The following is an 11549-nucleotide window of genomic DNA, read 5'->3' as shown; positions in this document are numbered from 1 at the left end:
GAGACGATAACTCAGGCTGGACGACAAAGTGACGCTAGCTTCACGGTGGTATCCCATGCAGTTGGTTCATATGACAATTAATTACAATGTGGTAATGCAAACAGTTTTACCAAATGGCAATCATAATTATTTAAAATCTCTACTGAGGAAATCACAAGAAATGCAAACCATTATATATATTTCAAAATCTGTATACTACTTACAATACGTATATTATATGTATTTATTTCATAACAATGCTGAATATTTATTTTTATGTTGGTACACTACATTAGTGCAGCTGATTGTGGAATAATAAATAGTTATTTTCATTCAAATTTCAAAACACGAGTTAGGTTAGTCATGTCTGTATGTGCAAATAACTTTATCAAGGCCGATAGCGAATTCTTATCTCTAGTGAATCATTTTTAGCGTGTATTCCTTCTTTTCTTATAATTTTCCAGTTTCTGTGTTTAAATAAGTGGATTCAGAAAAAGATTATGACGTTAGTAAATTAATTAGTGATTGCTATTCATTAAATTTATATTGGTGATTTCATTTGTCAGTAAATTTCAAACATTAATTTGGTTACTTAAAATGAATTTGCGTTTACATTGATAAAAATTTAATAAGTTTCGCCTAATATTTAACCACAATATGTATTTACAAAGGTTGTGGAGCACAATAGTCTGCAGTAGTAGGGTTAACCTACAAAAAGTGTCTTCATTTGGTAAGGTTAAATGTTTTCCAAAACAGTATTTATATTCGAATCCACATATATCATACAATTTAAACATCTTTCCTAGATGTACTCTGCAAAATGTGTGTAATCCTATCTGTCAAAGAACATTTCACACTTCAAATAGTAACAAAGCTCTTCCTCCCATAATATGGATAGTCCTGAGATCTCTATTGAAATTTGGTGCAGTACTTACGGGCAGAGGATTGAGGAAATGGTGGGCTAGTTTACCAAAAAATAGACGGGAATACATCCTTTATCAGGTCAAGAAAAATCGCACCAGAATTATGTGGGGAAGTGCATTATCAGGTGGGTTCGTATTAGTTTACTATGTTTCACATCTGGTTGAAGATCCTATCACAAAAAGAGTGAAGTTCATGTTGTTTTCTGAAAAACAGATCAGACAAATGGCCAATATTGAATGTGAGGTTATAATAGAAAACTATAAGAACCAGATAGTAACTTCAGGACAACAATACAACTACGTATTGAAGGTTGCTCAAAGGATATTACAAGCTAACTCCAAGCTGCCCGGAGCCAAGAGGGAGTGGAAAGTCCTGATCGTAGATGATAAAGACACAAAAAACGCTTTTGTGCTGCCAAGTGGACACATTTTTATATTCACAGGAATGCTTGCTGCAGTCAGCAATGAGGATCAGCTAGCAGCAATCATTGCCCATGAAATGTCACATGCACTCTTAAGTCACTCCGCAGAAGCTGCCAGTAAAACCCACCTTCTGGAAATGTTGATGTTACTCCCTATTGTAGCTCTGTGGACGTTGCTTCCAGACTCAATAGCAATTTCTTCACATTACTTCACCGAGTATATCAGCACGATTCTGTTCAAGTTACCGTTTAGCCGTAGCCTGGAAACAGAGGCCGACACAGTAGGCTTGGAGATGGTTGCTAGAGCCTGCTATGATCCTCGACAAGCGAGTGTGTTTTGGCGGAAGATGGAGAGACTTGCCGAGGATGAACAGATTGAATGGTTGTCGACACATCCGAGCCACAAAACACGGTACGAGACTCTCGATGGACTCATGCCGAAAGCCTTCAGTATTCTCACTCGTTATTGCTCCAGGTCTGATCCAGGCCCTCACGCACCAAGGTAATTTTCAGCAATATCAAGAGAGGTCTATATTAAATTTTATAACTAAGAGAATTTATTCTATAAATAAGTTTTGGTAGAGTACGATAAGCGGACCCGGTTTTTTATATTGATTAGTACAATCATAGTCATAATCTTATCTTATAGTCATTATAATCACAATCATATTTTGAGTTAAGATAACTAATATAATGCACAGTGATAATCTCATAAATAATAAATGAGTTCTAAAACAAGGTAAAAAAAATTCTAACAGGAAATACGGAATATGCGTAATTATTTATATGTTTTATCCTGGGTAGTAATGATTAACTGCTTTCGAGAGGTTGTTGAAGCATCTTCTCTAAAAACTTCTCTTCTGTACGAATACTCAAAGAGATTATCTGCAAACAGGTATGGCCCTTTTTTAAATTTTGTTTCACGGTCCTCAACAAGCTTTCGACTGTTTGTTAATAAAGAAAATATGTTTAATAAGAAAAAGTGTTTATAGTTCATATAAGTTAGTTATTGTTCATATATCAGTAATGATTAATTTTATTGAAAATTATAATTAAGTAATATCGTTTTTCAATATTGATATAAACAACTGGGTCCGCTTATGAGATGTCAGCATGTAGGCTACATTAATTTAGAAATCTGTGTATAAATCAATACCCATTATTATTACTTCCAAGCAATTTTGTTTGTCCTTTGTGTTCACTAAAAACATTAATTCTATTAAGGTGTCTGGCCAGTTATTCAAAATGTTAAAATTTCAAACAACTAAGATATTGAAAAATTATTTCCTTTATTGATCAATTTGTAGGTTACTCTGTTATGTTTATGTTGTGCGCTTATAAACAAACTCAGTGGTAATTATCATATTAACCGCCGGGGCGGAAAAATACGAGTTTTGCGTTCTTAACTTATTGGAATCGTCCTATATAAAAAAAGTATAAGGTTTGATGGGGTGGAAATGAGAAATAACGAAGTTCTAGAAAATATAAAATTAAATAACTTTCCAGTAATATCTCCATGTTCTACATCCACGTCTAGCGTCACGTGACCTTTTGTGGCCAATGATTGAACCTCGTGATGACGTCATCGGTTGCGCCGCCATCTTTGCAAACGTAAATGAGAAATTACAGAAATGAGCAGAATTTTGATCAAAATTAATAAATGTTTTTCTTAATTTCGAGAAAAAAATTAATTACGAGTGCCTCCGGCCATCAGCGCGGGCTTCGGCAGCACCTTTGGTGCTGCCCCGCGCTGATGTCAATAAAAGAAAAACATCCCTCGAGATAGTACCTATCAGTAAAATATAAAATTCTAGAGGGGCTGATCAAAAATATAAATTGAAATGTAATGCAAAGGCAATTATGTAAAGTTTAAAAACTAAATAAATCATGAAAAACTCAAATATATAGATGGATATTAACAGAGAACACTTACCATTAGTGTGTTGGCGGATATAGCTAAACAGCAGCAACAAAAAAGTGGTCTATCACAACGAAACGACACAGTCTCCCCGGTTTAAAAACACCACTCAACCGCACGACGAACAAATACACTCATTTTTAAAAATGCCCTGTTCTATTAAAAAAGAGATAATTTCGTTTCGGTTAAAACGTAAGCTCTTTACGTGCCCTACGAAACACTCCGACACACACAATTCACTAGGGTTGGTTGAACTAGTGGATGGTTGATTCATCATTGTAAACTCACTCACTCAATCCGACCTACTGAACACGATATCTTGTGTAGAACTGACCTATGCCCCGGACAACTCAGATAACAGGTATGCTATCAGGCTGCTATCAGTCCCGGCCGCAGATAATATTCAAGTAAACAGATTATCCAGACACAGCACACAAACTGAACATTAAAACATTAGAAACTTTACCACTTATCAATATACCCCCTAAAATCATGTTATTTGTCATTTGCACCCCCTAGTACTATATATATTTTTTGTTCAGGAGGGTGAGCAGAATACGTTGGTAACGTCAAATTCGTGATTTGCCGCCCCGGCGTTTAATCTTACTGGTACCAACTCAGTTTATCAGATAGTTTTCAAGACATTTCATCGAGTATATTGGTGTGAACTTACTTTTTAGTAGGAGATGAAAAATTGTTTTGTTAATCTGCGTTTCTGTCAGCAAAATGTACTGTGGTGTGTAAAAACTGCTAAGGTGTTTACTAAAGAACGGAAAGGTTTTAATTAAAAAATTACCGTACTTTTACTTTTTTAGTTATACACTTTTTTATTACAATTAAAAGAGTCAGAAAATAATTTTTTGACCAAAGAAGACACTCAGCAGTGAGACTGAAGTAGCCTATTTCGTTTTTTTGCTGATGTTTTTACTCAGTGAGAACTGAAAACTTAGATAGTCATGACTGCCTGCGTAACACTGTATTAGCAACACATTCTATACTATAAAATATAAATGATACAACAAAAATTAAATAGACAAAGTTGTACGTGATAAGACCAACAAATTAATGTAGTCAAGTTGAAGATTGGTTGTGTCATTCATTTGCGGTGCTCAAAAATCTGTTTTTGGAGAAAATTTTCAAACTGTCACAGCTCTCTTCTTAATACCTATACTAAGATGTTTTTTTTTTACATGAAATCTGCATGAAATTTCTTCTTGTTTTAAAATATTATTATAATAAAAATAATCATGACCAGCAAGCAGATAGCTTAGTGTTTGCGTAAAGTTTTTAAATGCGACGACCTATTTTTTACTTGATCAAACGAAAGAATTTTTACTTATTGCAAAAATATAATACATGTTACACTTTCCTCTTTGTTTTTATCAAATAGTTCGTAAAAGTCCTTTTTTGAATTGTTTTGTGAAGGGAATTTGTACTCTACTATTACATATTTTGTAAACTGGACCAATATTTCACTACACACAGTGCTGGAATCAGCTGTTTGGTAAAACAGAAATTTATCAGGCAAGGTCAGTCTTAAAACCACTGTTTTTTATGTTTTTGTAATCAGCAAAATAACATTTTAGTTTCAAATAGTATCATAATTTATTTATATTTTATCAAAATAAAAATCATCGTATAAAAATAAGAAAACAACCTAGTTAAAATTTAACGTAACTAAGTTTATTATAACTGAAAAAGAACATAATAAATAATTCAATTGTTTTATGTAAGAGAAATATAAATGTAAATCGATTTTTGAAGTAGCTTATTACAAAATGTGTTCAATAACACATTTGCATCGCACATATGCTACAACAATTTCAACACTGCGTGTAACTGTACACAAATAAACTTAATTGGTGATTTATACCCAAATAAAAATCCATTTGTGCCTAGTCCTGTGAACATATGGATCAGCGGGTGTCTTTTAGTTACAGAAAAAAGGCTATGTGCAAATTTAATTAGGTTGTTTCATTATTTTTGTATAATGATTTTATTTTTTATGGAATGATAAATTGTGATACAATTTGAAACTAACATACTATTTTACTAATCAATTAAAAAATTAAAAAAAAAAACAGTCAGCTTTTAAAACCGACCTTGTCTGACAATTTCTATGTTATACCAAATAACTGATTCCAACACCGTGTGCAGTGAAATATCAGGTTTACAACTATCCAAATAGTAGAATAAATCCCTTCACACAGCCGTACAAAAACGGGTTTTATGAATTATTTGATAAAAACCACAAGGAAATTGTAACATATATGGTATTTTTGAAATCAGTAAAAATTTACTTTCTTTTGACCAAGTAAAACATGGGTCATGGCATTTTAAAAATGTACACAAACACTACGCCTCCTGCTTGAGAATTTTTTTATTATAATATTTAAAAACCAGAATAAATTTTATGTGAAAATGTTTTAGTATATAGTACTGATAAAAGAGCTGTGACAGTTTGAAAATTGTGACCAAAAACAGTTTTTTTTGAGCACAGTAAGTAAACGACGCAACCAATATTCATCTTGACCACCTTAATTTATTGGTCTTAATACACACAACTTGGTCCATTTGATCTTTTTTTTATCTTTTATAGTTTCCAAGATCCCTTCAGTGTACATACAATTTGGAGCACACGTATTAATAGTGGTCAAGGGAGAGCAATGCTACTTTGATGTTGAAAGACAGTAAAAAAAATGTACAAGGAAGTGAACCTTTTTCTAAACGATACTTGCTTTTTAAACTTTTCTTTGTACATAAAAAAGTACCAACATTAGGAAATTTGTTAACATTTATAATTTTTCTAAATTAGGCATACTTATAATTGTATCTGATCATCAGTTTTTTGATGAATATTTTAAAAGTGATGCTCTATACAAGAAAATTATACTTTGATCAAATTGAATTTCTCAGACAGACAAATAGAATAGGTAAAAACAATAAATAATTTGACAGTAAATTTAGCAGTTTTTTTTTTTAATTTTACATGGTTAAGACTTTTAAAAGCCTACTTTCAGATGCTACTAATAGTAATTAGATACTCTTCAAGCTAGCTCTATTTTTCGTATTGCCTATTTTTTCATGCCTGTACTTTATATTTTCAAGCGAAATTGTAAAAAGAATACCTTGTCCTGTTAAGGTCAGAGAAGTTCATGTTTCAAAACAATTGGTTGAGGCTCAATTCTGTTTGTATTATATGTCTGTACTAAAAACACAAATGTTTAAGTACCGGATCATTGAAGATATTGGTGTGAAGTTACTTTTAAGAGAGATGTTTCCCTCTGTAATACATCATTACACGTAAAGGATAGACTTGTTCTAATATTAGTTTGATAATAATGTTAACCCGGGAGAGGTCCCCTTGTTAGATGGTACCTAACAAACATAGTTGGTCTGATGAAAACTTTTATATTAAATGATAAATCCTTCTTATACTTCACAAGTGCCTCACTGACTATATGAGACATTCTTTTCCGTTGAACACAGTATAATTCATCCATAGCCGTGTCTGTGGGGAAAGGGGAATCCCACCGTGCTCGCTTTGTTAGTTGGCATCTCAACACAGGACCGACCACGTTAGAGCATGCATTTTAGTGTCATGCACACTATCATTATCAATTATCACATTATCATTGATTACCCATTTTATTTAGTTTATCATTATAGTAGTTTAAATGGCCAATCGTTCGGATAGCATTATTCTTAGTTGAATTGAAGAGGTTGAAGAAGATATTTCTCCCATTTATGGTAGTGACAATGAATCTAATTATCCGTCAGAGCTTTCAACAATACGGACACTGAACAGTCTGGTGATAGTGATGGTGAAGGAAACAGGATTTTCCTGGACATTTGCCATTGTTCAGTAATATAAAAAAAGTCAGGAAAAATCATCAAAAGCAAACTTAAAACAAGGGAAAGTGATGGAGACCCATAGAATTCAACTTCAACCTTACAACCCAGGTGTTTTCACTGCCCTGTTAGGAAAAACAGATTTACGCTGTTCAAGTGTTCAGCTTGTTAAACGTCTACTTGCAAGTAAAATATTGTGAAAACCGTGCACTGGTGGCTTAATTGTGCAACAGAAGGAATATAGTTAACTATTTTTTCTTCAGTTGTCTTTGAATTTGTTATGTATTTATAAATTGAAAAAATGAACTATCCAAAATTTCATGCAATATTTTATAATTTCTTTTCACAAAAATAAATATAAACTTATCCAAAAACAGATACAATACACGTAATAAGTGTAAAATAGCATTGAGAAGTATAAAAACAAAAGTAACATACTGTTAAGCGGCCCATACACTAGACGTGCATTGCACGCCGTGCAGTTTTTTTATACTGGCACGCCGTGCTTGGCATGGCACTTTGTGCCCCACACACTGACAGTTTAGTCAGTCCCGTGACGTGCTAGAAGTTGGTTGTGGTATTGTGATATTGTGTAGTATTATCGTGCTGTGATATTTTACTACTATGCATCTTGTAACTAAACATAAAGCGATAACAGTATTGTTTGATTGGTGCGATTCATGACGATAGCAAAGTGAAGAAGAGAAGACAATTATGGACGAAAAATTGGTTAAAAGAGAGAGAAATGTATTCTGATATGAGACTACTAAAAGACTTACGTGAAAATCATGATTACAGGAACTACTTGCGAATGGATGACGAAACATTTAGTTATGTGTTGGAAAAGGTTAGGCCACGCATCGAAAGACAAGACACTAATCCGAGAAAAGCTATAACGGTGGAACAACGGTTAGTTGCCACGCTTAGATATTTAGCCACTGGAAGGTCACTGGAGGACATAAAGTATTCAACAATAATTTCACCTCAAGCTCTTGGCCACATCATACCGGAAACATGTCAAGCTATTTTTGTAGTTTTAAAGGATGAATACTTAAAGGTAAACAAACCGTTCAAAAATTCCATCCAAGCCATTTATATTTTAAAGCCATGAACGTAATGACTACAGATATTACCTGTTAATAATGTTTTTATAATTAACAGTGTGGCAATTAATCGTGTATGTTTTTTAAACTTAACATAGCGATACTCTGCAAAACGGGATTAAAATACAGTATAAACTTTCCTCATCTTCCTCGCACTCACTGAGTACATCGTCATCAGCATGACCTGCGCCAGTTTGTTGTGAATCTTCTGTCGGAGAATCTAATGATGTGATCGACAGACGTACTTCTTCTCGATCACTCAAAAATAGTAGCAGTTTGTAATACCATAGTTTAGGTACATGGACTGCATCTGTGCCAGCTCCTGATCTCTTGCTCTCGATAACTTTCTTATGTTCTCTTCTAAAATTACCTCTAAGCAAATCAATTTTCTTCTTCACATAATCAACTGTACAATCAGGCACCACAGTTTTGCACAGTTCCACAAGGTCTAAATACGCATTTTGTTTTAGACTTTTATTTGATTACTCTTTACACTTCACTCGCCTCAAAAAATGGTAATTTCTGTACGAATCTATAAATAATGGTAAGAAATTAGGAGAGAGAAAAATTTGTGTGTCAGCAGTCGACATGGTAAATATAGGAGAGTATTTGCCGCGAGAGAACGAAAAGTAACCTCAAAAGACACTCCACTCTCAGCACGTGGCGCGGGACTGGTCCACACACTTGCAGGATGGCACGGCGGCAGGTGGCACGGCACGCCGAAAATCAAACCGATCTTGATTGCCATCGTGCCATACAATGCACGGCGTGCTTAGCACGGAGACCTCCACACACTGGCACGTTTCTTCCAATTTTGGCACGTCGTGCTTGCACGTCTAGTGTATGGGCCGCTTTAGATAGCAGCAGCTATACAGGGGATCTGCTACATATTTGGGTAGGACGGGACCTCTCACGGGTTATCATTTGTAGTTCAGCTTAGGTCATTTGTTTGAACCTAGGTTTTATGTAAACCGGAGTTGAAGTCCAATTAATACCATTAACCGTGCAGCAGCAGGCTTTCTCATTGGTCGACACTAGAGCAGTCTGTGCAGCTGTATCTTGTGCTACTCTGTATACAAGTATGTATTCTCTATGGATTTACAGTACTTCTACAATTCTACACAGCTACAACTAAAGAGGGTGAGGGATAATGAACGGCTCTTGTTATGCAATAATAGATTTATTTATTGTTAACAGTAACAGAAACCTCAATACAATAAATTACCAAGTTCAGAGATATACTTAACAGTAATAGAGCATGTAGACTAACTTTAACAGTTTATTTACATTTTTACAACTAAACATTTGTACAGATTGGTAAACGATTTAATTTTTCCAGAAGGAATTGAAGACGTTAATAGCCTACTGGTGAAGATTTCACTTTTGAATAATTTCCTTTCAAGATTTCAAAACTTTGGAAGTACATCAGGTCAAAAGGCACAGTAACGATATTTTGCCAGTGAAGATTTAACCACAACGAATCAAGTACTTATTTTATATTATTGTATTACGAAAATAGGCTAAGATTTCTCATGAGATTAAACTTCAAAGTCAATAGTAAACTGAAATTTCCAGAGAATATTTTGTGGATTACTCTAGTTGTCTTATGCTTGGTAAAATAACCTTATCACTCATACAGCCTTCAAGAGATAAAAACGTAACCTATAGAAGAGTGCACTTGGCATTTACCGTAGTCCAATAGGTGGAGGCAGGGCAATGCTGAGAACCTATATGTGTGTGACTTCTAACAGAGTTTCTGTGAACTTTCTCAGTTCTACTAAACACTCGCTAGTCACCAACAGAAGCTACACATCACTGGAATGCATGGCAGATGCCGAGTGCACTCGTATACAAGTTACAGCTTGTGTGTTAAACTGAGCGCAATCTCCACTTGATAGCTGAATCCAACAACCAAACAGCCTGATAGATCAACACAAACCGTAAATAGTCTACTAAATATTTTCCCAAATAAATGGCAGAAATCAATTTCTACAAGATTTGAAGTTACCTAAACATTTAATAAATGACTTCGTTTGACTGTAGGCCTTTTGGATAATCATATTTAAAGCAATTTTGGGTGTACACATCGAGCTAAATTGGCTTTACGGTATAGTGATACATGAAATCTTATATGTATTTAACTTATTACATAATAAACGCAATGCATACTGTCACTGTATTAAGATGGTTTACTAAAAGTATTGATCTCCAGATTAAGTAACGATTAGGAGACAAAACGCCTTATCTAAGTACATGTCAATACCGTAATAAAAACAAGAAGGGTAACCGCCCTGTCTTCTCTACACTTGAAATATCCCATTGTGTGGGAATATCAAAAGCATTTCTCCCACTGAATGTCCAGTTCATATATGGCTTGCAACAACATTTTTAACAGACAATTTTCCTGTAACAGCAAAACCAAAAATATATGATAGAATTTTGCGGAAAATAATTTGTTGGTTTTTTATTGCAGAAAAAAAAAAGATTTTGATATGCAGCCCGTCGGAAAAATAACATTATGAACATCGTCCAGCTGTACATTACTATCACCTTCTAATGTACAACGTAAAAGTACAATCCATTATGTCGAGACATTTATACGCATTTATAAACACAATTTAAACTTTCTGTATACTTTTCCAGGAGTTAAGTTTTCGTCTAAATATTTTGCCCTCAAAATCCGGTAATCCCAAGGGAAATCAGTGTTGTCACAACCCATTGGGTTATTACCAACATACAACACAACATTTCTGTTCGTATTTCTCAGTAAATCACTTTCTTTTTTTTATATTATGGTAACATTAAATGCTTCTGATAATAATAGTTCTAAATAGTTTCATGTGAAATTAAACATTTGTCTGTAAAAGTTTAGGCCTAAATCCGTGTTGTTAAATCACAAGAAGTATTAATATTTTCCCTAAAACAAACTTTGAGATACTGATATGTAATTTACAGAATTTTAATATATGACTGATCATTGTTATTGGAATAATATAAAAAATATATTCATACTAAAATAAACTAAACACGTGTATTTTTCTTTAAGTAAATGATATTTGAATGTAGGCTACCTAACTTGTAGCCTATCTGACTTTAGGCTATGTCAGAAGACGTTGTGTGCGGACAGTGTAATCTGAGGTTACAGGGCGATATTAGGCGGCACGACGGTCAGATCACAGTTGGAACAAATGACTACAGGGAAGCAAATTATACTCACTACAAATGCTAGGCCCTAACTTCACCAACTAGGTTACTTTATACATTGAGGGCTATCAGCATAGAAACTATGGCTGTTATTTCATCTTGCATTTACAGGTTAAAACTGCATTTTTTGTACAATCCGTAGTGGTAG

At 34.0% G+C, this 11549-nt stretch overlaps 1 protein-coding gene across 1 annotated transcript; it reads left to right on the top strand.

Moving 5' to 3' along the window:
* Positions 1–312: 312 nt before the first annotated feature.
* On the top strand, positions 313–9765 carry LOC124367300 (metalloendopeptidase OMA1, mitochondrial-like). The gene is made up of 2 exons (XM_046824024.1): positions 313–1826; positions 9537–9765. Exons 1-2 carry the CDS (start codon positions 637–639, stop codon positions 9544–9546), a joined length of 1200 nt encoding a protein of 399 aa, XP_046679980.1. The 5' UTR covers positions 313–636; the 3' UTR covers positions 9547–9765.
* Positions 9766–11549: the final 1784 nt, after the last annotated feature.

This window comes from Homalodisca vitripennis, chromosome 8, assembly GCF_021130785.1.
Source record: "Homalodisca vitripennis isolate AUS2020 chromosome 8, UT_GWSS_2.1, whole genome shotgun sequence".
NCBI classification, from domain to species: domain Eukaryota; kingdom Metazoa; phylum Arthropoda; class Insecta; order Hemiptera; family Cicadellidae; genus Homalodisca; species Homalodisca vitripennis.
Note: the sequence above shows the minus strand (reverse complement) of the source record. Positions and strands in the feature narration are given on the sequence as shown.

Bases quoted from the DNA above. Each gene is read 5' to 3' on its own strand.
- LOC124367300 (XM_046824024.1), top strand. From the start codon at position 637: ATGTATTTACAAAGGTTGTGGAGCACAATAGTCTGCAGTAGTAGGGTT.